The sequence below is a fragment of the Heptranchias perlo genome, chromosome 11 (genome assembly GCF_035084215.1).
Source record: "Heptranchias perlo isolate sHepPer1 chromosome 11, sHepPer1.hap1, whole genome shotgun sequence".
Taxonomy (NCBI): domain Eukaryota; kingdom Metazoa; phylum Chordata; class Chondrichthyes; order Hexanchiformes; family Hexanchidae; genus Heptranchias; species Heptranchias perlo.
Window position 1 is genome coordinate 58140452 of NC_090335.1, and position 27176 is coordinate 58167627.

General features: G+C 43.5%; 1 protein-coding gene across 1 annotated transcript in view; it reads left to right on the top strand.

Annotated features, from left to right (window-relative positions):
- Positions 1–27176, top strand: part of LOC137327397 (transmembrane protein 45B-like) — a 75106-nt gene that overhangs the window by 25321 nt on the left and 22609 nt on the right. The window contains exon 2 of the mRNA XM_067993140.1: positions 17810–18022. Within this exon, the coding sequence (XP_067849241.1) occupies positions 17833–18022 (190 nt within the window). The 5' untranslated portion in view covers positions 17810–17832. The remainder of the gene's footprint in view (positions 1–17809; positions 18023–27176) is intronic.

Below are 27176 nucleotides of genomic sequence, written 5' to 3' on the forward strand. Positions count from 1 at the left end.
AGGAGAGATTGGGTCGACGAGGCCTGTATTCACTCGAGTTTAGAAGAATGAGAAGTGATTTCATCGAAACATATAAAATTGTAACAGGACTAGACAGACTAGATGCAGGGAGAATGTTCCCGATGGATGGGGAATCCATAACCAGGGGTCACAGTCTCAGGATACGGGGTTTAGAACCGAGATGAGGAGAAATTTCTTCACTCAGAGGGTGGTGAACCTGTGGAATTCTCTACCACAGAAGGCAGTGGAGGCCATGTCATTAGATGTGTTCAAGAAGGAGATAGATATATTTCTTAATGCCAAAGGGATCAAGGGATATGGGGAAAAAGCGGGAACAGGGTACTGAGTTAGACGATCAGCCATGAACATTTTGAATGGCGGAGCAGGCTCGAAAGGCCGAATGGCCTACTCTTGCTCCTTTTTTCTATTATTCTATGAGAATGCACGGGAGAGGGCGAGGACCGGAGGGGGCCGCAACAGGTAGTCGTGCTCACAGACGCGGAGCAGGAGGCGCTGGAGCTGAGCCGCACCCTTGAGTGCCTGTCTGTCGGGGACGCAAGACTGGCACCCGACAAACGTCTGGTGACAGAACTTTAACATTCAGCACATACAATATCAATTGATGTTAACATGCCTTGCCATCTTCACCTCAACATCTGTCATCATGTACTCAAATCCTCTTGCAATGAACGCCAACACACCATTCGCCTTCCTAACTGCTTGCTGCACCTGAATGCTCGCTTTCAGCGACTGGTGTACAAGGACACCCAGGCCTCGATGCACCTCCCCTTCTCCCAATCTATCACCATTCAGATAATAATCTGTCTTTCTGTTTTTATAACCAAAGTGGATAACCTCACATTTATCCACAATATACTGCATCTGCCATGTTCTTGCCCACTCACCCAACTTGTCTAAATCACATTGGAGCCTCTTTGCATCCTCCTCATAGCTCACATTCCACCCCAGCTTTGTGTTGTCAGCAAACTTGGAAATGTTACATTTAGTTCCTTCATCCAAATCATTGATATATATTGTGAATAGCTGGGGCCAAGCACTGATCCCTGTGGTACCCCACCAGTCACTGCCTGCCACCCGGAAAAAGACCCGTTTATTCCTACTCTCTGTTTCCTGTCTGTCAACCAATTCTCAATCCATGCCAATATATTCCCCCCAAACCCATGTGCTTTAATTTTGCACACTAACCTCTTGTGTGGGACCTTATCAAAAGCCTTCTGAAAATCCAAGTATACCACATCCACTGGTTCTCCCCTATCTATTCTACTAGTTACCTCCTCAAAAAACTCCAGTAAATTTGTTAAGCATGATTTCCCTTTCATAAACCCATGCTGACTTTGTCCAATCCCATCAATGCCTTCCAAGTGTTCTGTTATCACATCCTTTATAATAGACTCTAGCATTTTCCCCAGGGCTCTCTTCTATAAGGGGAGAAAGTAGAGATGCACGAATGAGTGATGGTGACGTGGCCAACCGCTGAATGCATTGGTTTGGGTGAGGCTGACCATGAAAGAGGTGCTTCAGAGGGTGAGTATGAGACAGAGCCATGATATTGCCTTCTGTTCTCTTACAGGGCCTTCAGCGACCGCTGTGACGGCGGAGGGTGATTCCTCAGAGGACCTGCCAGCCTCTGAGGGGGCACCATCACATCTGAGCGAGCCATCCACCAGCGCAGATACACACACCTCGGTGGGTCCCCGTGCTCAGTTAGTTGGGGTCGCACATGGTGAGTTACCACACACGTGAGCACAAGCAGACACTGGTGGCAGGGGCAGCTGTGGAGAGTCCCCATCGGTGGGAGCACTCTTCTCCAGGCTCTGCTCAGCTGGACACAGATGCTGAACCCTGGGGGCCATTCCATTAAAAGGAGAATGATCGAGGGGCTGCAGCACATTTGCGAGGTGCTGGAACAGGTGCTATGCGCAGTCTCCACAATCGCGCAGAGGATGGAGGAGTCCAACTCCTGCATGAGTGGAATGGTGGCACAGGTAAGGGAGGACATCTCTGAGATACTGTCACAGGGACGTGAGGGCATCGCTGAGATAGTGTCGCGGGTAAGTGCGGGAATGTCTGCGATGGAGAGAAGGCGAGCCTCCATGGAGCTTCAAGCACGGCTCACAAATAAGTCCATTCAGGTCCTGACAACGGCCCTTCGAACTCAGGGTGAACAACATTCTGCCACCTTAAACAGGCAGGCAGATACTCTAGCACTGGCCTTACAAGACTTCACACATGTCCTCCAAACTGTCATCCAGCCGAGTGGTAGGAGTGGTGTGGGCCTGGCCCAGGGGAGGAATGATGGCGGAAGGGGACATGGAAATGGGGACGCCACTCATAGCGCCCCCACGTCTCACCCATTGCCCCCCTCTCAACCACTACCCACAATGCTGCCTCCTCGCCAGGCGGCTGAGTCTGCCCCTGCAAAGATGCAGGTGGAGCAGTCTTTGGAGAGGCCCTCACGGGCACCGAAACCCAGAGGGCGTAAGCCCAAAGCATCTGATCGGTCAGGGCATGAACAAGAGCAACCTGCCACTACCTCTGCTGCAGCCACAGGGTAGGCACCACGTAGAAGTAGTCGGAAGCGAAATGCAAAGGTTTTGTGAACACAAAGGGGATGCACAAGCGTGTTTGACGGTCATGTTTGTTATTTATATTTGCTTTTTGTTAAACGCACATTAAATATTATTATTGTCACACTGCTGCCACTTCTCGGCCATTCTTGACTGGCTTGTGTAATAAGGCTCTTTCATGAGGTTCACAATGAACGCTCACACTTGATGCCACCCATTGGGTCACTCTACAGTGAGTGTATGTGTAGTTGCATAACTGTTTTGTGCAGGGTGGGGGTGGGGCTCGTGTGGCCGCTGCTCTATCCAGGTGGTGAGGACTGGACTATTCACACTGTCTGGTGTTAGGAGTACCATTCACATATCAGTGACTCCCTGGCCTGATGAGCAGCCAGGTGAGCCGCTGTTCTGCCAATGGGTTTCTCCCCTTCATCCTCCTCCTCCTCATTCTCCTCTGCCTCAATGTGGGTGGCAGATGTGAATGTGGCCTCCTCAAGCGGTACCCCTCTCTGTTGTGCCACACGACTATAATGCGTCCCACTCTGTCTGGTGCGTAATGAAGCGCTCCTCCAGAACGATCAAGGCACCTGAAGCGCACCTTGAGTATGCTCAATTGTAGACCTGGTAGCGATGTGGCTGTCGCTATATCTCTGCTGTTGCTCGGTGGTGGGGTTCCTCAGAGGTGTCATGAGCCACGTGTGCAGGGGGTATCCCTTATCCCTGAAGAGCCAGCCCTTCCGGGTGTTCAGTGCATGGAAGAGGGGCAGGATGTTGGACTCCCGGAGGATGAAGGAATCGTGGCAGCTCTCGGGGTATCTGGCTTACACGTGAAGGAATCTCTTGTGATGGTCACAAATGAGCTGAGTGTTGAAGGAGTGATAGCCCTTCCCGTTGATGAACAGTCCTGGCTCATGTGGAGGTGCTCGTATTGCTGTATGGGTGCAATCGATTACACCCTGCACCCGCGGGAAGCCAGCCAAAGCGTGGAATCCCACTGCCCTCTCTGTCTGGCTGAGGTCATCCATGGGGAAGTTGACGTAGTGCCCTGCGAAACAAGCTGTTGGTGACCTGCCTTATGCACTTGTGTGCAGACGACTGAGAGACCCCGGCGATGTCCCCGGTGGCACCCTGGAATGATCCGGAGGCGAAGAAGTTGAGGGCAGTGGTGACTTTGACAGCGACAGGTAAGGAGATGCTGCTCGGTCCAGTCGGGAGCATCTCGGCATGAAGGAGGCTGCAGATGTCTGCGACTACCTGGCGACTGACTCTGAGCCTCCGTATGCACTGCTCCTCAGAGAGGTCCAGGAAGCTGAGCCTCGGTCTGTGGACCCTGTTGCGAGGGTAGTGCCTCCTGCGATGTCGCTCTCTCTGTTGTTGCCCTCCGTGCTCTTGTGCAGGTGCCTCTGGCGCACCACGTGGCGGAGGTGGACGCCATGCCTGGCGAGGCTGGTGATGTTGCTCGTCCTCGGATGAAGTGATGAATGCAGCCATGGCGCCCTCCACCCATCCTGACGGTGTGAGTTTGAGGGGGTCCGCAAAGTAGATAAATGTGTTTGCACAGCAGAGTTTTGGGTGGAAAGTAAGAATTTTGAGTGAAAACTCAAAGGTCTTGCAGCCAAAACTTTGTCTGAAGTGACAGAGTGCCCTGCTGCAATAAATGAGGTTTCCCCCCCACCTGTCAAATAATCATGTGTATTTCTCACTGGCTGCTGGCTGAAACACATCTGTTAGAACAGGGAGTGTTTCCCACAGCACGGGAAACACGCTGTGGATCCTTCAAAATTGCACCCCTGCTAAAATGTCTACTCAATGACGTCTCTCAAGTCCCTTAACTATCTGTCAAGGTATGTAAATCATCATCCCGCCGGTTTTAATTGCCGGCAGGAGTCCTGCATTCGGGAGGTGCGCGCGCACCCGAACACGTCACTGGGGAATCCGGAAATCAGCGGGTTCGAGCTGGGCACCGAACCCGCTCCGGATTTCTACAATTTTAGGAGCCCCCCTCCCCCCACCCCACCACCAACACACCCGTACCGCCATCTGAAAATCAGCCCTGAAATGTTCCTGCCCACCCGAAAGAGGCCAGAAAAGTAGTTTAGTGATTGTTGACCTATTCTGACCGTCACAAGCCACTGAGGAAGGTACTGCTGCCAGCTAAATAGTCATGAAGCATGTCTTTAAGTATTTGTGCGCGTGTGTGTGCACACGCAAGCTTTTGCATGTGGAGTTCTTTTAGACTGAAGCCAGCTGCTGTAGAAACTATGCTGTTTATAAACTTTGAACTGGTTTCGCAGAAAAAAAGCTGAGCTAACCTTAATCCTTATGTGATGGCAGACAGGCTGTTGTCTTCACTTGTAATTTAGCACAAGATGGAACACAAGCCAATAAAAAAGAACAACTAGCCACTGTCTTTTGGGCCTGTTGGCTGATTGGGCCTGATATAAGTCTCTGGCATAGCTGTAACACAGAGTGGAATTTCATTGTTTTTTGATGTAGTCATACTTATTAATGAGAGCGGGGTAATAATTGGATCAAGTTGGGGGAAAATGGAGAGGAGGCAGATGGGATGAAGGGGAAGGGAAAGATGATAGCGAGGTATGATGGTAGCCAAGGCAGACGGAATGGGTTGGTCCATTTGGGATTTTATTTTGGATGGACAGAGTGGGAGAATATGAGTTGGTAACTGAGGTAGAAAAGATTTAATAGAGATATTGTAAAATCATGAGGAGGATTTTTGATCGGGTGAATAGGGAAAGACTATTTCCTCTGGTTGCGGAATTAGTGACAAAGGATCATCAATTTAAAATTAACCCAGAAAGTGAGGAGAGACGTTAGGAGTAATTCCTTTACACACAGAGTTGTTAGCATGGAATTCTCATGCCACAATGAGTAGCCCAGCAGAGAGACCATTACATCTCTCAAATGACAATTAGATCAAAATGTGAAGCAGAGGAAGATACAGGACTATGGAGAGAGAGCAAGGGAGTGGGATTATTTTTGAAATACGGTAGCAAAGAGCCCGCACAGATGCGATGGGGCAATGGCCTCCTGTGCTGTAAACTCCTCCTGTGGTTCACTGGAAGGATGGTCTGGTTTCTGATCTGGTATCAATATATGACATAGGAGCACGCGCACAAAGAGCTGTTTTCTCCAAATGGAATGACACAGAACTGATATAATTTTGGACCGCTAGCATCCTATTGCTTTAAGCAGTTACAAGTCTCAAATTGCAACCTGTGGTATAGCTGCAACCTTAAGTTGAATCAAGCTGAACTGCTTTTATTACAATTGCCCAGTGTAAACACTATTGGCTCATAGAAGCATATGGTACAGATTGCAAGCAAACATTGCTTGAGTGGTTCAGTAGCTGTAAAGGTTTCTGAAGTACAATCACATAATGCTTGCAAAACACAATCCATAAAAATGAATGTCTGCAATGTTTAAAACTACTTGCTCGAAAATCAGTGGGGACGCATGGCCTGAATTCCCGAAATACGCTCCTGGTGGGCGAGGGCCCACACCAGAGCACCATTTCATTAAACAACACTTACTGTATGGTGAATTGTAGGTACAAACCAATGTTCTCTAATTCTGTGTCATATGCCAGGATTTTAACGCCCCTCGGCCAACAAGAATGGTGCATGGGAGGGGTTAAAACTGAAAATTCAGGCTCCCGGCTCCAACCCGTCGTGTTCTCTTCTGTCGTAATTTTTATGATGGCGAATCATGCCGTCGGCGAGGCTCCCACATCAGGCAGGCGGGGGCCTATTTAACATTCAAAACTCATGGCCTGATGACGTCATCGGCGCCACAAAGTAATAGTAACTCGAAATCAAGGGGAGTCCAGTATTGTCTGCGGCCCAGCAGCAGAACCAGGTGAGAGGCGCTGACTGGGCCGAAGAGGCCAAGTTAAGTCTTTTTTAAAAAAAAATTACTCCCCTCAGGCCCCGCAAGGAGTCCTTGGGCCTCCGCAGTCCTGGCCTCCCCTGGATCCCCAATCGCCCTGAAACCCCCCAACCCACCCCACCCCGGATCACCTCCAGACCCGTTCTCCCACTGACTGCGGGGGACTGTTTCCACGGGTGCTTGGCTGCGGCCTACTGTCACCAAATTCTCGCTCCCACTCTCCAGCTAAGTAATGAATCTGGCTTGGTGTCAGGCAGGACTCCGGGAACTTTGATTTAAATAAGATCTCGACATCATGATTATCCAGGGTCGACGTCCCTGGACTCTTCGCATTTCCCCTTCTCGATTTCTAAAATCTCTGAGCCCTTCTTTATTTTCTCACTATTGCTAATGTGGATGTGGATGTGGGATCTGGATGACAAATGCTTGAATCTCTGAGCAATCACAAAAGGTGATATTCATATATACTAATTTATGCGCCTGTTGTAAATGCAGCTTCTAATTGTACATTATGAATATTAATCCAGTATTTTATTTTCAGTCTGGGTAGCCATGGTGCCTCCTGAGTGTGCTCTTTGCATTACCAGAGGCATAATGGGCTTTGTGTGCCTATTTTTATGTTAAAGATGTTGTTTCCAGGTGATGTGGCACAAACTAAGTGAGTTACTCAAACAGAAACAAAGGTCACTTGTTGGCCATTGACAGCAGCTACTGCCTCACGTCTCCCTCGCTCTTACCTAATCATACAACTACTTCCTCACAGTGCTTCCCCCAGGCCTTGCTAAGTACAATGCAGTTATTGCTTATGTTGTTAGCTCCTTTGGGGCTGGAGAACTTTTTATATTTTGTTAAAAATAACTTTTAAAGAATATTTCATAACTTTTTCTTTAATGGTGTTATACAAAAACTATATTATAAAACTAAACATACTGTACGCAAGAGTCTTTTGAAAGTTACTATATTATATTACAATATACTTGCCTACAACGTAGGAACATTTTTAAAAGGCTTTCACTTTTTCAACATAATACATCCAGCTTACATATATCATTAATGAAACCTAGAAATGACTGTGATATTATGAATGCTTGATATGTTTGTATAACATTTGTGTTCGCCTGTCTGCTATTTTAACCGAATGGTGAACCCACATAAAATAAACAAATTAGTGTCTCCTTTTAAAATAGTGGCAGAGGAACGTCACACAAATGCATTAAACATTGGTATGCTAATATCACAAACAGTAATTTCTAGGATTTAAATCCTTTGCTTTCAATGATTCATTGAGGTAATGCACTACGTGGGAGCTGAAGGAAGGACCCCAGTTCGATTCCCACTGTGCTGATTTACGATCTTGTTCAGGGAAGGAGCGGTCTACTGCAATTGGCCTCAGTGCCTCCATGCTAGGGAGGGGAGAAAATGGCCAGCATTCTTGATAGACATCCAGTAGCCCCGATGGAGAGTGTCTGTATGCGCAAGTCGGGTGAAAACAGTATCAGACATGGTTGTGTCATCTCCCCGCCCGCCACCACCACCCTCCCCTTCCCCCCGCCCCAGCTATTACTAAATATTGAACAGATGATTGCTATTTACATTTAAACGTCAAGACTGTAATGAGGTACTGGAGGGCTGTTGGCACCTATGGACCCAAATACCAACACAAGTCGCAGCCTTCAGGAAAGAAGGAACTTTTAAGACTTAACTTCAGTTATACATTATGGATATTTCCTTCATGACTACTGTGTTCTGCATCTTTTTTCCCTTTGGCTACTTACCCATTTTATAAACACATCATTTATAAAATGTTATTTTTGTAGGGCATAAATGTAGAAAAGGAGAGAAAGACTTGATTATGACTATTCTTGGCATACATGCATTTAGCTTTGTATGGTAATATTTCACAAACTTTAAAGCCTAGTGGTTGTTGTTTTCCCCCTCCAGATAGTCCAAGAGCTCCATGTGTATATTTTAAAAACTAATAGATTAAATAAATAGCATTCTTTAATATATGTGATTTTTATAATCCTGTAGTTTAATCAAAGGTTATTGTTGGTAATAGATAGGCATCCTCCATCTTACAGCTGCGTGTCAAGTTTAATTGTTTCTGCATCGGACATACTAGCTGTAGTCTGCACAGTTCTGGCAGTTTACATATGCCACTGTAGTAGATGATTAATAAATTGCTACTCTGTTCATAGAGTAACCAGGTGAGACGCTCTCATTAGCTGCCAAATCATCTGTGTGCATAGTCCATCAGGACTCCACATTTTTTCTTTTTTAAAGTGAATCATGTTAATGTTATAGAAACAGAAGTAGGAGAACTGATTAAAGGCATGACATTCCTTTGATTCTCATGTTTAGTAAAAAGTTATTTGGTATGGGTTGGTTTATTTCATAGTGGGAAATCCTGTAGCAGAAGCCTGTTCTGTATAATGCGCGGTGTACAGTGAGGTAGTGTACGTTTTACCAAAGAGTATTACGTGTCTCGCTAAGTGTTAAAGTAGGATGTGAGTTTACCAGAGTTTCTTAAGACTATTGTAAGTTAAAAGTCAACTATCTGGCAATCTTCATTCATTCATGTTGTTTTAATTTAATTTTAAAAATTTGTAAATGGATGCATACTGCCACTTATAGAATCATAGAATCATAGAAGTTACAACATGGAAACAGGCCCTTCGGCCCAACATGTCCATGTCGCCCAGTTTATACCACGAAGCTAGTCCCAATTGCCTGCACTTGGCCCATATCCCTCTATACCCATCTTCCCCATGTAACTGTCCAAATGCTTTTTAAAAGACAAAATTGTACCCGCCTCTACTACTGCCTCTGGCAGCTCGTTCCAGACACTCACCACCCTTTGAGTGAAAAAATTGCCCCTCTGGACCCTTTTGTATCTCTCCCCTCTCACCTTAAATCTATGCCCCCTCGTTATAGACTCCCCTACCTTTGGGAAAAGATTTTGACTATCGACCTTATCTATGCCCCTCATTATTTTATAGACTTCGATAAGATCACCCCTTAACCTCCTGCTCTCCAGGGAAAAAAGTCCCAGTCTGTCTAACCTCTCCCTGTAAGTCAAACCATCAAGTCCCGGTAGCATCCTAGTAAATCTTTTCTGCACTCTTTCTAGTTTAATAATATCCTTTCTATAATAGGGTGACCAGAACTGTACACAGTACTCCAAGTGTGGCCTCACCAATGCCCTGTACAACTTCAACAAGACATCCCAACTCCTGCATTCAATGTTCTGACCAATGAAACCAAGCATGCTGAATGCCTTCTTCACTACCCTATCCACCTGTGACTCCACTTTCAAGGAGCTATGAATCTGATTTTAAAATCTAACTTCAGGCAAGTAGGTATCCAACAATATCCAGGTGTTACTGAATTTTAAAATCTCTGGCTCAAGTTTGGCATCGAGGACACTTGGCTATTTAAGAAGTGCCAATTTTATGGAGCTCACTGACCCATTGCTGATATCAGAAAAGCAGATCTATAATGATCAGACCTGAAATCTAAAGTCTCCACGAGGCTGTGGAAAGGCAATTAAGACTAAACAGTCTTATAGAATCTTACAGCACAGAAGGAGGCTATTTGGCCCATGGTGTCTGTGCTGGCTGTTTGAAAGAGCGATCCAATTAGTCCCGCTCGCCTGTTCTTTCTTCATAGCTCTGCAATTTTCTCTCCTTCAAGTATTTATCCAATTCCCTTTTGAAAGTTATTTTATTATAATTTAGTTACCTACAAAGTATGAACATTTTTAAAAGGCTTTAAATTTTTCAATGTAATACATTCAGCTTACATTTTTGATGGCATCAGTAATCCTTTTGGTGGGATGTGGTTATAAACCCAGCTATATCGTTTGTGGTATATAGCTATATACCGAACTATATCACTAACCCTTCCACTGTGATATAGCTATACAGCATCTATACCAGTTACCTTTCAGTGAGATTTGGCTGCATGCCTGGCTATTTCAGTAACATCTTTACTATTTATACAGCTACATACGCACTATACATACACTAAGGATCCACAGGGCTTTACAATAGAAACATGTCAGAATGGTTCAGGATGAATTAAGGAGATAGATAGGGCTCTGTCTGTTGATAGGGCTCTGTCTGTTTACTTTGCCTCTTTGATACACAGAAGGTGGGATGAGAAGATTGGCTATCAATTAAAAAGTAGTGTTTGGGTTATAGTAGGAACCATTGGTACACAGGTATCTGTTGGACAGGAATATGGAAGGTATTTAAAAATCTCTAGTCAAGAAGGAAAGAAATTGAAATTAAAATTGAATACTAAAATGATGAAGATAATAATAGTTGGCAGACAACACATCAACACAGGTCAGGGTAAAACAAGTAAGTAGATTTACAGACCTGGGATTAGACAAAATGGTGATTGTAAGATAAATGTAAAATAAAAAACTGGTATGTGAAGAGTTTGATGATTGAGCTGACAGTTATTTAGAAGGACTATAATGCAAGTAATTCCACCTAACACTGACTAATGAAGATGTAGGTTGTGCCTGGAGGTGCCGCCAGAAGGAGGAATATAGAAAATTGACTTTGCAAATTAAAGAACAGAATCCAGGTGTTTGAAGTGTGGATTTAAGAGGAGATTTTTCCAACCGGTTACACCCAATAATTAGTATGTAACCAACCGGAAAAATGGGAGGAACTCGACCATTTAGCACCCTGTCCAGTTTTGCAGTTGGGTTTTGTACTGGCACCAGAAGTGCCACCAGTTTGCAGCTTTTATATTCAAATTATTCCCATGACATTATTCAGATGTCCATGCAATTTCCTTATCCTGGTGCTTATCCTGGTATAACGCTCAGTCATCTACCCAACCATATGAAATGGGTGTTCAGGGCTGCAAGGAACTGCGCTGTTTATGGAAGCAGATATAAAGAGCCCAGTAGTTAGATTTGTAGCAGAATATCGAGACTATTTCTAGACCCTTTTTCTTGTTTCTTTCCTGTTTCCAAAAGAGTTCAGGAGGCTTTATGCCAAGTGTTCTGGTATTGCAATTTTTTTGTTACATCCCAATAATGGTTTTCCCTGTGGGAATTCTTTGGAAGATAAAGAGGACATAAGAACATAAGAAATAGGAGCAGGAGTAGATCATACGGCCCCTTGAGCCTGCTCCGCCCTTCAGTAAGATCATGGCTGATCTTCAACCTCAACTCCACTTTCCTGCCCGATCCCCATATCCCTTGATTTCCCCTAGAGTCCAAAAATCTGTCTATCTCAGCTTTGAATATACTCAATGACTCAGCATCCACAGCCCTCTGGAGTAGAGAATTCCAAAGATTTACAACCTGCTGTGAGGAAGAAATTCCTCTTCATCTGTCTTAAATGGCCGACCCCTTATCCTGAGATTATGCCCCCTAGTTCTAGACTCTCCAGCCATGGGAAACAACCTCTCAGCATCTATCCTGTCAAGCCCCCTCAGCATTGTAGGGGGTGGCGGTGTATGTCAGCTTCGCCTCTGACTTCTGAGCGGTCCGAATCGCTCCCACTCCCTGGGTTCTAGACCTTGGACTTATTTGGGGGTTGTGACAAAGTGCAGCAGACAACTGGTTTTGGTGCAAGAAACTTTGACCTTTATTCGAGAGAGGAAATACAACACAACAATCTTAACACTCTAATAAAATGGGGAACACTTCAGTACACGCGAGGGAAATTACAGTAGAAAGATACCTCACCCCTCCCAATTCCACTGTACTAGCTAGGTTGGACTCTAAAGGGCCAGAGATAATGCTCACCAAACAAAACCTTGACAGTAATTCACCCAGAGGTAAGTCAGAAATAGATTGTAGAGTGGAAACTTTGCGGATCTTCGGTTTTCTCCTGAGTTGGTTTTCTTTGGTTGCGGTGGCTCAATATTACCCAGTTGGTTGGTGGTAATATTCGGTTGGTTGTTTCATAAGGCCCTTGTTGCCGCGAGGTGTCTGATGGTCACTGGGGCTGTTGCTCTGGTTTCTTCTTGTGTGTCGGCCTGCTTCTAGAGCTGCTGACCTTCCCTGTCAAACTGCCTTCCCCTCGCCTTGTTGTTTTTTGGAAACTGCCCTTCTTTCCAGACACAGGCAGAACCAAGACAAGCAGCCCACCAGAGCCAGCAAGCCAGAGAGAAAGAGAGAAAGAGAGAGAGAGAGAGAGGTTTTGAGTTTCCACTTATGGATGCCTCTCTTACAATTGGTCTTCGACACTTTAAACAGACATGAAGTGTTTTTTTTAAACAGTTCTTACAAAGTCCTTAAGAATCTTTGATGGCTTTTTGATGGTCCCTCATCATGTTGCCATTGCTTCTCCCGATGGGTCATTGTTTTAATTCCGATTTGTTGATCACCTGGTATACAGGCTTCCTTTTGTATCCAACGTCCTAGGTGTTAATGGTTTTGCTTTAAAACAAAGGTATGGCCCCACCATGTCTGGAGCAGTTGCCTCTTTCAATGGGAGTGATTGTCGACCCCCTGCTGTCGGTTTTGCATTAAAACAGAGACATGTCTGAAGCATTAATTCTCCCACCTTCCACTGTGGGTTGTGGATTCATCTGGTGACCTCTCACCTATCCTTCCATCTTAGGATTTTAGTCAGGGGCCAAAGTTTTTCCATACTCAGGGAAAAGGTGAATTTCTTTAGGGTTTTTCTCTGAGTTTTTGGGGGATCTGTGAATTTTGAGAATCTTACAGCATCTTGTATGTTTCAATAAGATCACCTCTCATTCTTCTAAACTCCAGAGAGTATAGGCCCATTCGACTCAATCTCTCCTCAAAGGACAACCCTCTCATCCCAGGAATCTAGTGAACCTTCATTGCACCGCCTCTAAGGCAAGCATATCCTTCCTTAGATAAGAAGACCAAAACTGCACACAGTACTCCAGGTGAGGTCTCACCAAAGCCCTGTACAATCGTAGTAAGACTTCCTTATTCTTGTACTCCAACCCCCTTGCAATAAAGGCTAACATGCCATTTGCCTTCCTTATTGCTTGCTGTACCTGCATGCTAACTTTTTGTGTTTCTTATATGAGGACACCCAAATCTCTCTGAACACCAATATTTAATAGTTTCTCACCGTTTAAAAAATATTCTGTTTTTGTATTCTTCCTACCAAAGTGAATAACCTCACATTTTCCACATTATACTCCATCTGCCACCTTGCCCACTCACTTAACCTGTCTATATCCCTTTGCAGACTCTTCTTGTTCTCCTCACAGCTTACTTTTCCCACCTAGCTATGTATCGTTAGCATATTTGGATACATTACATTCGGTCCCTTCATCTAAGGGACCGAATGTAATGTATAGATTGTAAATAGCTGAGGCCCAAGCACTGATCCTTGCGGCACCCCACTAGTTACAGCCTGCCAACCTGAAAATGACCCGTTTACCCCTACTCTTTGTTTTCTGTCCGTTAACCAATCCTCTATCCATGTTAATATAATACCCCCAACCCCATGAGCCCTTATCTTACATTCAACCTGTTATGTGGCACCTTATCGAATGCTTTTTGAAAATCCAAATATACTACATCCACTGGTTCCCCTTTATCTACCCTGCTAGTTACATCCTCAAAAAACTCTAATAAATTTGTCAAACACGCTTTCCCTTTCATAAAACCATGTTGACTCTGCCTAATCATATTGTGATTTTCTAAGTGCCCTCTTACCACCTCCTTAATAATGGATTTCAGCATTTTCCAGACTATTGATGTCAGGCTAACTGGCCTGTAGTTCTCCGTTTTCTCTCTCCCTCCTTTCTTGAATAGCGGGGTTACATTTGCTACTTTCCAATCCGCTGGGATCGTCCTAGAATCTAGAGAATTTTGGAAGATCATAACCAATGCATCCACTATCTCTGCAGCCACCTCTCTTAGAACCCTGTGATGTAGGCCATCAGGTCCAGGGGATTTATTGGAAGGAAAAGTGGAGGGAGGTCAGGCTGCATGGGCGTAGACTACACCCACGTGCTGATGCCCTACTATCCACATTTACAGGCAGAGGCATAGCTACCTGGCAATGATCATGTGGAACTGGCTCAATAAAGCTGTGGGTCAGCAGGGAACCAGATCTAGAGCTGTGCCATTTTCTGCAAGGATACCTACACCTGAAATGCACCATGGAACTTGCACTGCCTGTGGCAGTTATGGTGAACTATGCCCTCAAATTATCTTCCTCGGTTTCTTTCCAGGCATGCCCTTCTACCCCAATTAGTACATAAATGATTGGAGACAAACCAACATAAGAGGGAAGAGATGGGTGGGGAAAAAAGATGTTCCTCAAATTCAGCATCGGAAAGTTCCAAAAAATAATATTTGTTAGTTTTAAGAAATTGAAAACTTACACACATTTGGAAATCAGCAAAGGAGAAAAAGGGCCTTTGGTACTTAAAAATTGCACAGATGACATGAAATGCAATCTGTTTTATTGAGCCACTTCAGTGAACAGTTAAGGATACTAGTTGTTTCAGATTACTCTTCAGCTTTCACTATTTCTGATGATCAAATACAGGAGCGCTTTACTAGTCAGCATGGGTGTATGCTGTAGTGGATGTGCTGTTTTTGATCTCACAGCTTTTCAATTCTAATTAGTGTGCCAATTTTTCCAAACCACCCTGAGTAGAGCTGAAAATAACTAATTACACTGAAGAATACATTGAAAAGCATTTGTCCAGCTGTCGATATTCAGAACAAGGATTTAATAATCTCATAATATGGAATACCATGAACAGAGCATGTTTATTTAGTTGATGTGTTGGGATTTAGAGCATTTGGAAATTTTAATTTACTATTTGTTACATAGAATTACATGGATATACAGCACAGAAACAGGCCATTTGGCCCAACAGGTCCATGCCAGTGTTTATGCTCCACACGAGCCTTCTCCCATCCTTCTTCATCTAACCCCATCAACATATTCTTCTATTCCTTTCTCCCTCATGTGTTTATCTAGCTTCCCCTTAAATGCATCTATGCGAGTCACCTCAACTACTCCCTATGGTAGCTAGTTCCACATTCTAACTACTCTCTGGGCACAGAAGTTTCTCCTGAATTCCCTATTGGATTTATTAATAACTATTTTATATTAATGGCCGTTAGTTCTGGAGTCCCCCGCAAGTGGAAACATTTTCTCTATGTCCACCCTATCAAACCCTTTCATAATCTTGAAGACCTCTGTCTGGTCACCCTCAGCCTTCTCCTTTCTCGGGAAAAGAGCCCCAGCCTGTTCAATCTTTCCTGATAGTTATAACCTCTCAGTTCTGGTATCATCCTAGTGAATCTTTTTTGCACCGTCTCCAGTGCCTCTATATCCTTTTTATAATATGGAGACCGGAACTGTTCACAGTACTCCAAGTGTGGTCTAACGAAAGTCCTAAACAAGTTAACCAATGTTCTTAGTATCCCTCAAAGACGCACATTTTGTATTTTATTCATTTAAAAATTCCAGTCCGTCCATATTTACAGGGCTCTACCCTCCTAACCAACAAGCTTTCGCTCTGCCACTTCTAAAATTGTCAGTAAGATTCACAAAGATATACTTAAGAGTCATATGTTTAAAGATAATCGTGACCATTTTGAAATGATTCTACACACGTGCTGCCAGTGGAGGATATAACCATACTGCAAAGCCCAGGTTGTTTGCTACCAAGCCAGGATACTGGGACAGAGAAAAGAGTGACGTAGACCAAGGAAAACCAGTGAGTCAGACAAAAAGACTGATGATAAACTCTGTGTAGTGTTCGTAAAGGTCGTGAAGTCATCTGTAGCCCTAGCCAAAGAAGGCATGTGATGGTTAGAGGTAACACCAGAAAATTTATAAATGAGCAGGAAGTTATAAATGCTGCAATATTTACTTGGGTCAAAATATCTCAGCAGTTCCCTCGATTACATGTTTCTTTCTTACTGAGCTCTGTTTATATAGGAGTACCACCAATGGAACATGAGGGGAAAAGAAGGAGGAAAATATATACAGTAGAAGGACTGGGTGCACTGTGGAATCTCAAAATCAATTCTTGTTGCTAAAAGAAATAAGGGAGTTCAATTTTGTATTTATATTTTGTTTCCCTTTTTTAAAAAAAATATTCCTCTTTGGCTTCATGCCAGGCACTGTCCCCAGCTTCCAGGACTCTGCCAATGCAATTCTGTAGCTATAACAAGCACAAGCCCGTTGAGTGAAATACCCTTTCAATTTTTTACTTCTCTGACAGAGCGTTTAGACTTCACTCAGCACCAGCCCCCTACGGCTGAAATTGAGAAGTCGCATACAGGGAATTATGGGTGGGAACCAGCACCATACTGATATATTCTCAACAACTTCCATTAACATAGCACATTTTAAATAGCAAAGTGTCCCCAGATGCTTCAAAGCTGGGTGGGTCAGATCTGAGTAGGAGCACAGGGAGATTAGAAGAGGTAGTCAAATGTGTTGTGAAATTGGTAGGTTTTAAGGAGGCTTTTAAAGGTGGGGAAAGATGTAGCAAGGTGGAGGGATTTAGAGAGAAAATTCCATTCTAGAAGGCAAATATGGCTCTGTCATCAGTGGTCGAGTGGAAGGAAAGGGAAAGAATGGTAGACTGCATTTGGAAGAGAGTGTGAGAGGGAGATAGGCCTGGAGGAGGTGCCAGGGATAGAGTGGCACAAGATCATGGAGGGATTTGTCGACAAGGATTTCGAACTAGATGTGCTGAGGGGTGGGGAGTCAATGGAAGTTGGCAAGAACAGAGATGATGGGTGAGCAGGCCTTTGTGCAGGATAGATTGCGGGTGGCAGAGTTCTGTTAAGTAGGAGTTTATGTAGAGTGCAAACCGGCAAAGAAGGTGTTGGAAAAATAGAGTCTAGAGATGACAAGGGGCATATCTCACCCCCCACTATCTGTTTCAGTAGCATTGGGAGTGAGGTGTGGGCAGAGACCTAACATTGTCCTGCTGTACAATGGAATACTATGTAAAAATGTACTTGTAGATGATAATGATGTTACATTATAAGCAAGTCAATCTGGCTGCATTGCAACTATCAAAGAAGAATATAAATTTATTGGGATTCTAGTAAATTATGATATTTTTAAGCTGTCAGTTAACTACATGGATAGCTTTAAAGGTAAACAAGTACAAACTTTACTGTATCTCACGTATAAAAGGAATTCGAGGCTGATTTAAAAAAAATATATTTAAAGCTGTTTATTTTTAATGCTTTTAAGTCTATTTAATAGCTGAGAGCCATCTACAGGCACTGGGGGGATTGTATGTGTGGGAATAGGTTTGTGTTCTTTAAGCATTTCTTTTTCATTGATTGTGCTTCCTCATTTATTTTACAGATGTTCAGCACAACTGAAAAACCATGGGTAATTTCAAAGGACATGCACTCCCTGGAAGCTTTTTCTTGCTATTTGGCCTGTGGTGGTCAGTGAAATACCCTATGCGGTACCTCTGCAGAAAGAATAAGAGTGTATGTTATCTAGCATCAATCTCAGGGCATCGGCGATTAGACATCATTGAGGGAATTGTGAAAGCTAGCTTTGCATTGATAGGTAAGTCAACAAAATCTAATTGTGCTTGTTTCATGCTTATGTGTTTCTAAGCCCAAAACGTGCAATGGGATACCTTTTTCTTTTTTTAAAAAACTGATGTAAGTAGCATACTCCTGATGGATAGAAGTGTACTTGTAGATGATAGTGATGTTACTGAATATTATGCGCCTGTGTTTTAATAACCCTGTATTGAGCATGCTTTAGGATAAGGACTTAACTCAGTTTGGCAATAGAGCTGGGGCTACTCAATGTGACTTGCGAAAAAGATCACTTAGATGAAGGTAGACTGCATGCAGATGTCTGGCTCCTGTTTGATTACATTGTTATTTATATTGTTAAATGGCTTTCTTTTAAGAACGATGTCTTATATAAAGCACAACACTCCTGTCTTTTGAACCCTTGCTGTTCCTCTTACTTGATATGCTTTTAGAAACTTTACTGCAAGAGGCTCGCCCAGTGGCTCAGTAGGAGAATGCGCTATGTTTTGTGGTACTGGAATTTTCTAGATTCATTGCCCAACTCTACCGTGAGCCAGGGTAGCAGGTGGAGATTCTGTTATTTGCCTCAGTGTGTCTGGGCTTGAAAGTGGAAAAATCAAACAGAATGATTTCCATTGACCCCTGGTAGAAAGTGCTTGTTTGAACATCAGGTGACGACTTCGCCAGATTCAGCTGTGTAGGCTCATCATTTGGCATGGTACTGGAGGACTCCCTGTGCCTGTGGAACTGTAACCCAGCATAACTCATTTTTTTCATGAGAAAAGAGGCAAGGTAAGAAGATTGGAGAGGGGTGTAATGCAAAATAAAAAGGAAAAAAAAACTTTACACCAAAATAATAAAATTGGACAAAACAACATTTGAGATTGTTGTGCTGCAAAAGGGGTTTTTGCAGCTGGCAACATGGCAGAGGTTTTCTTTTGGTTGTTTCAGGAATTGAGTGTGCCAGAGAAACTCTCAGGATTGAGTACTATAATGCCACTAAATTAAAAGGAAATAAAATCTAAAAAGGTGGGCAATGTGACATTATTTCTACAGTTCTGCGATGTTATTGGTGGATCAGCACTTTTGAAAATAAATAAAATTAGAATGTAGCAGAACAATAACTGCTACATTAGTGTTAATTCTTTATGTTTACATATACTATGCAGTGGCATATAAACTCTGCATCAATGTTAATGAAGGAATTTAAATAATCTGCATATTTGCTAAGAGGTGTACAGTGGTAGTTATAGTGAAGTAAAATCTAGTCACAGGTTTTCAAAACTGAAGTCATGTTCACTCCCCTTCTCTCGAACACTTTGATTCATGTTGAGAGATGGTTTCGTAGGTGCTGACACCCTTCTAGCATGCCATTCAAGTAAGCGTCATCATATGTGAGCTAAAACTGTGAAAAGCAGCATACTATCCAACTGTGTGGGGCCTCCACACGTTTTTTTTTAGCAGAGGTGACTGGATAGCCATGAGGAACCAGAATTTTGGTGATTTTTTTTTCTGAGCTCAGAGTGCTGAGGCCATTTGTACAGGCCCTATTACTATCCTGGCTGAAATCACCTAACTCAGCACAGATTACAGATTGAACGTGGGATTTCCTTAACCATTTGGCTCAGTAATACATACGTGTCAGCCTTGGCTCAGTGGTAGCACTCTTGCCTCTGAGTCAGAAGGTCTCACTCCAGAGATTTGAGCTCATCATCTAGACTGATACTTCAATGCAGTACTGAGGGAGTGCTGCATTGTCAGGGGTGCCATCTTTCGGATGAGATGTTAAACCAAGGCCCCTCAGGAGATGTAAAAGATCCCATGGCACTATTCGAAGAAGAGCAGGGGGTCCTCCCAGTGTCCTAGCCAATATTTATCCCTCAACCAACATCATTAAAACAGATTGTCTGGTTATTATCTCATTGCTGTTTGTGGGATCTTGCTGTGCAAAAATTAGCTGCTCCAATTCCCTACATTACATCAGTGACTACACTTCAAAAGTAATTAATTGACTGTAAAGTGCTTTGCGACGTCCTGAGGTTGTGAAAGATGCTATATAAATGCAAGTCTTTTTTTCTTTACATCAGGCTGTACCCACCGAACCATCATGGGAGTTAGAATGCGCTTAATATTTTTACAATGTATTTTACTTAAAATGGTAAGAACATAAGAAATAGGAACAGGAGTAGGCCATACGGCCCCTCGAGCTTGCTCCACCATTCAATCAGATCATGGCTGATCTTCGACCTCAACTCCACTTTCCTTCCCTTTATTCCCCTAGAGTCCAAAAATATATCTATCTCAGCCTTGAATATATTCAATGACTCAGCATCAACAGCCCTCTAGGGTAGAGAATTCCAAAGATTCAGAACCATAAGATTGTTAGACAACAATAACTGTTAAGTATCTTTCGACTGTTAACACCATTTGAAGTTTCACAGCAGCAGGGCGGTTGGACCATCTTGATTCATATATATATATATGCTGTGCTTCTCAAAGAATGCACCTTGCAAACAGAGTTGTGTAAATAAGACACATTTTCCATATATGTGCAGTTCTAGTCGAGTTCCAGTGTGGCTCTTCTACCTATTGAATTCATAACTGCCAACTGACAGTAGATTGACCAGTGCCAGTAATGGGGAAATAACGGGCCAGGACCTACTCCGTTAATGGTAGGGCATTGGGGAGAGTTATAGAACAAAGAGATCTAGGAGTACAGGTTCATAGTTCCTTGAAAGTGGAGTCACAGGTGGATAGGGTGGTGAAGAAGGCATTCAGCATGCTTGGTTTCATTGGTCAGAACATTGAATACAAGAGTTGGGATGTCTTGTTGAAGTTGTACAAGACATTAGTAAGGCCACACTTGGAATATTGTGTACTACAGTTCTGGTCACCTTATTATAGAAAGGATATTATTAAACCAGAAAGAGTGCAGAAAAGATTTACTAGGATGCTACCAGGACTTATAGGGAGAGGTTAGATAGACTGGGACTTTTTTCCCTGGAGAGTAGGAGGTTTAGGGGTGATCTTATAGAAGTCTATAAAATAATGAGGGGCATAGATAAGGTAGATAGTCAAAATCTTTTCCCAAAGGTAGGGGAGTCTATAACGATGGGACATAGATTTAAGGTGAGAGGGGAGAGATACAAAAGGGCCCAGAGGGGCAATTTTTTCACTCAAAGGGTGGTGAGTGTCTGGAACGAGCTGCCAGAGGCAGTAGTAGAGGCGGGTACAATTTTGTCTTTTAAAAAGCATTTGGACAGTTACATGGGGAAGATGGGTATAGAGGGATATGGGCCAAGTGCAGGCAATTGGGACTAGCTTCGTGGTATAAACTGGGCGACATGGACATGTTGGGCCGAAGGGCCTGTTTCCATGTTGTAACTTCTATGATTCTATGATTCTATGAGGAAATGTGCACGATCTTATGGGTGTAATTACAAATCACTGAAAGAATGAGAAACCAACTTTGAATTTATGGTAGACAAGAATGAGCCTTCAAATCATAATCTGGCTTCAGAGAGTTTGCAGTTGATGTGCTGTTAAGTTAATTGAAGCATGGAGTCTAGATTTCAGCTGGATACCTCGTGGAAGGTAGAATAAAACAAATATTTTAAAATATGAATAACTGAGATAAATTTTGAGGTAGGAAAATTTCACCTTTTTTGTATTTTTTGTAATTTCCTCATTGTAATTAGAGGTAAAATTTATTTTTAACATAGGCACCCATACAATCGCAGGAAGCTAATCTTTCTTATCTTCTAATGTTTACCTGTTGCCATAGTGTAGTCTCTTGATTATTGCAATTAAAGCTGTCATTTACTGCTGATGACCTAAATTGGATGCAGCATGTTCAATCTGCAAATCGGAGCAGAGCATAAAATGACTTAAGGCTAGCTGGAAGTGATTAGTGCGATGAAAAGAAAAACATTTATTGTTGGAGATTTGAAATAAAAGAAAAGGCTGGAAATGCATAGCACATTGGTCAGCATCTGAAAGAGAAAGATAGGTAAATGTTTTTGGTGTGATTCTTCTCACAAGCTCCCAGCGAAAGGCCCCTCTTTAAACTTTAACTTCTCTTTCTCTTTCAAATGCTGACCGACTAACCTGTTGTACATTTCCAGCATTTTCTGTTTTCACTTAAAATGAATTTGATATCTCAGTAATCACACTGGTTCAGTTCATGTATCAGGTGTTACAGCTCAACCCACATGCTGTGTTTTTCCAATAATACAGTAATTGGCCAGGGATTTACAGTAGTCATTTATAAAAGTCTTAACAAAATTAAATGTATATATTATACCACATGTAATGACATCGGCCTCAAATCCAGGGAGCCAGTTACTCCGAAGTTTCATTGCAAAGGCAGGACTTGAGCCTGCTGATACTTTCCAGCACGACTCTGGCATAAAATCAGCTAATTTTAAATATCAATTGGCATTACTGAAGCTTAGCTTCCATGTAACATTAGAGAACTTAACTGCGGCAGGGTGGGGTTGGAAACTTGAGGATCAGCCTTTAAAATGCAGCAGTTATTGAAGGAGACTGGGGGAGCAGTAGGTAAGTACTGAAACTTCTACCAAAGTGCAGTGAATGTCAGCTTGTGTTCATAGATGTCTCACCAGAGGTTTTCTACAATTTTATAAGAATGGCTTCAACAGTAGGAATAGTCAGAGGGACCCAAAGAAGGAAGCAGTCCACTGCAAGGAGGCAGTAAAGAACCATAGAACCATAGAAAAGATACAGCACAGAAGGGGGCCATTCGGCCCATCATGTCTGCGCCGGCTCGAGAAACAACCAGGTGCCCGTTCTAATCCCGCCTTCCAGCACCCGGTCCGTAGCCCTGCAGCTTACAGCACTTTAGGTGCAGGTCCAGGTACTTTTTAAAAGAGTTGAGGGGGTTCTTGCCTCTACCACCAACTCGGGCAGCGAATTCTATACACCCACCACCCGCAGGGTAAAAAAGTTTTTCCTCATGTCCCCTCTAATCCTTCCGCCAATCAGCTTAAATCTATGTCCTCTAGTTCTTGAACTCTCCGCTAGGGGAAACAGGTACTTCCTGTCTACTCTATCTAGGCCCCTCATAATTTTGTACACCTGAATCAAGTCTCCCCTCAGCCTCCTCTGCTTCAAGGAAAACAACCCCAGCCTATCCAATCTCTCCTCATAGCTGCAATTTTCAAGCCCTGGCAACATTCTTGTAAATCTTTGCTGCATTCTCTCCAGAGCAATTACGTCCTTCCTGTAATGCAGAACTGCGCACAATATTCCAGCTGTGGTCTTACCAGCATTTTATACAGTTCCATCACTACATCCCTGCTTTTGTATTCTATACCTCGGCTAATAACGGAGAGCATTCCATATGCTTTCTTCACAACCTTATCTACCTGTGCTGCCACCTTCAGGGACCTGTGCACATGCACTCCAAGGTCTCTCACTTCCTCTACCCCTCTCAATATATTCCTGTTTACTGTGTATTCCCTTTTACTGTTTGCCCTCCCTAAGTGCATTACCTCACACTTCCCTGGGTTGAACTCCATTTGCCACTTTTCCGCCCACTCCACCAACCCATTGATATCTTCTTGGAGTCTACAGCTAACCTCTTCACTATCAACTACACAGCCAATTTTTGTGACATCTGCAAATTTGCCAATCATGCCCCCTACATTCAAGTCCAAATCATTAATATATACCACAAACAGCAAGGGACCCAACACTGAGCCCTGTGGCACACCACTGGAAACGGATTTCCACTCACAAAGACATCCATCGACTTTTACCCTTTGTTTCCTGTTACTGAGCCAATTTTGGATCCAATTCACCACATTTTCCTGTATCCCATGGGCTTTAACCTTTCTGACCAGTCTGCCATGTGGGACCTTGTCAAATGCCTTACTAAAATCCATGTAGACAACATCCACTGCACTACCCTCATCAATCCTCCTTGTCACTTCCTCAAAGAATTCAATCAGATTTGTAAGGCATGACCTTCCCTGAACAAATCCATGCTGACTATCCCTGATTAAACCATGCCTTTCCAAGTCACAGTTTATCCTATCTCTAAGTATTGATTCTAATAGTTTGCCCACCGGTACTACATTTGCAGCCTTCCAATCCTCCGATACTTCCCCTGTATCTAGTGAGGATTGGAAAATGATCCTCAGAGCATCCACTATTTCCTCCCTGGCTTCCTTCAATAGCCTAGGAAACAATCCATCCGGTCCTGGTGACTTAACAACTTTCAAGGATTCCAGTCCCTCTAATACTTCCTCTCTTGTTATGTTTACCTTATCCAATATTTTACACCTCTCCTCTTTAACTGTTACGTCCAGATCATCCCTTTCCTTTGTGAATATGGGGACAAAATATTCATTTAAAACCCTACCCACATCCTCTGCTTCTACACGCAAGTTACCCTTATCATCCCTGATAGGTCCCACCTTTTCCTTAGCTATCCGTTTGTTCTTAATGTACAGATAAAATATCTTTCGGTTTTCTTTAATCTTACTAGCTAATATCTTTTCATGCCCTCTCTTTGCTTTCCTTATTTCCTTTTTTACATCATCCCTGTACTTTCTATACTCCTCTAGGCTTTCTACAGCATTTAGTTTTCTGTGACAGTCATAAGCTTTCTTTTTCTGCTTTATCTTGCCCCGTATACTTCTAGACAACCAGGGGGCTCTAAATTTGGCAGTGCGACCCTTTTCCTTTGAGGGGCGTGTCTGCATTGTACCTGTAGAATTTCACTTTTTAGTGCCTCTCACTGGCTTGCCACTGAATTCTCCTCAAGTGGTTGTGTCCAGTCCACTTTTGCCAAATCACCTCTTAATTCTGTGAAATTTGCCATCCCCCAATTTAAAACATTTACTCCTGATTTAACTCTGTCCTTTTTCATAATAATGCTAAAACTAACTGAATTGTGGTCACTATCCTCAATATGGTTACCCATTGTCACTTCACCCACTTGCCCATCTTCATTTCCCAGGACGAAATCTAGAATTGCATCCCCTCTTGTTGGGCTTGTCACGTACTGGCTAAAAAACGTTCTCCTGGACACCGATCAAGAATTTTGCACCCTCTGTGCCCCTCACACTGTTTGAATCCCAGTTGATGTTCGGGTAGTTGAAGTCTCCTACTATTATTGCCCTCTTATTTTTGCACTCAGAAATTTGCCTACATATTTGTTCTTTATCTCCCTTTTGCTATTCGGGGGTCTATAGTACACTCCTAGTAGTGTGACTGCCCCTTTTTTATTTCTTAGCTCAACCCATATGGTCTCGATTGATGATCCATTTAACATATCATCCCTTCTCACAACTGTAATTGATTCTTTAACCAATAATGCTACCCCCCCCCTCCTTTTTTATCACCCACTCTATCCTGCCTGAAAACTCTATATCCAGGGATATTGAGCTGCCAATTATCCCCCTCTTTAAGCCAGGTTTCCGTTATAGCAATGATATCATGCTGCCATGTGTCTATCTGTGCCCTTAGCTCATCTGCTTTGTTTGTAATACTCCTTGCATTGAAGTATATACCCTTTAACCCCGTCAAATTCCTGTGCTGAACACTATTTAACCTTTGTTTCTTTTGCCTTTCTGAGTCGCTAACTACGTCACTGACTGCTTTTCTACTTCCCGTTTCCTGGTCTGAATTTGTCCTATCTGTACCTGTCCTTTGGTTCCCATCCCTCTGCCATACCAGTTTAAACCCTCCCCAACTGAACTAGCAAATGCCCCCGCGAGGATATTGGTCCCGGTTCGACATGGGTGCAACCCGTCCAGCTTGTACAGGTCCCGCCTTTCCCAGAATTGGTCCCAATGCCTCAGGAATTTAAACCCTCCCTCCTACACAATCTCTCAAGCCACGCATTCATCTGGTCTATTCTCATATTTCTGCTCTCGCTAGCAAGTGGCACTGAGAGTAATCCTGAGATTACTACCTTAGAGGTCCTGCTTTTTAATTTATTTCCTAACTCCCTATATTCTGCTTGGAGGACCTCATCCCTTTTTTTACCAATGTCGTTGGTACCGATATGGACTACGACCTCTGGCTGTTCACCCTCCTCCTTCAGAATGTCCTGCAGCCGCTCCGTGACATCCTTGACCCTCGCACCAGGGAGGCAACATACTATCCTGGAGTCACGTCTGCGGCCGCAGAAACGCCTATCTGTTCCCCTTACGATGGAATCCCCTGTCACTATTGCTCTCCCATTCTTTTTCCTCCCCTCCTGTGCAGCTGAGTCATTTGTGGTGCCACGGTCTTGGCTCTTGCTGCATTCCCCTGATAAGCCATCTCCCCCAACAATATCCAAAGCTGAATATCTGTTTGAGAGGGAGATGGCCCCAGGGGACTCCTGCTCTACCTGCCTAGTCCTTTTACTCTGCTTGGTCACCCATTTCCTTTCTGCCTGCGTAATCTTTACCTGCGGTGTGACCACCTCACTGAACGTGCTATCCACGATAATCTCAGCATCGCGGATGCTCCACAGTGAATCCACCCGCAGCTCCAGCTCCGAAATGCGGTTAGCTAGTAGCTGCAGCTGGACACACTTCCTGCACACATGGTCACCAGGGACACCGGTAGTGTCCATGACTTCCCACATAGCGCAGGAGGAACATATCACTGGTGCGAACTCTGCTGCCATGATATGCCTTAGATTAAACTCGTTAGTTACTCCCTTTAAGAAGTTTACTCCTTTTAAATTACTCTTAATTTAGAGAATGTTAACTACACTAGGGACCTTGATTCACTAAAAAATGCTACTTGCTATAACTAAATTGCATTTGTTTTTTTTTAAATTTAGTTTTATGCTGTAAGTTACTTAGAAGAAGAGCACAAAACTTCAAAAAGTCTGATATTAAGACCCTCCTAGATGAAACACAGCAAAAGATAGAAAGGCTACTGGGTATACATGGGCAGAAACCTTAAATAACTGTCTGGTGAGCTAATAGGAGTGAGAAGGCATTTGCACTGAGTCCCACCTCTCTCAGCCCCAGAACCAGTACTGGAAAAAGTTTAATGATCTGATAGGACAGGCAAGGTAAGAGAACACTCACTATCTCTTTTTTTTCTCTTAGGTACTATTGGCACAAACACACTGATCACCAATTATTACTTGGAGCTCAAGTTCACCTTTGCTGCTCTGTGTTGCATGGGCTCCCTAACACTTGATC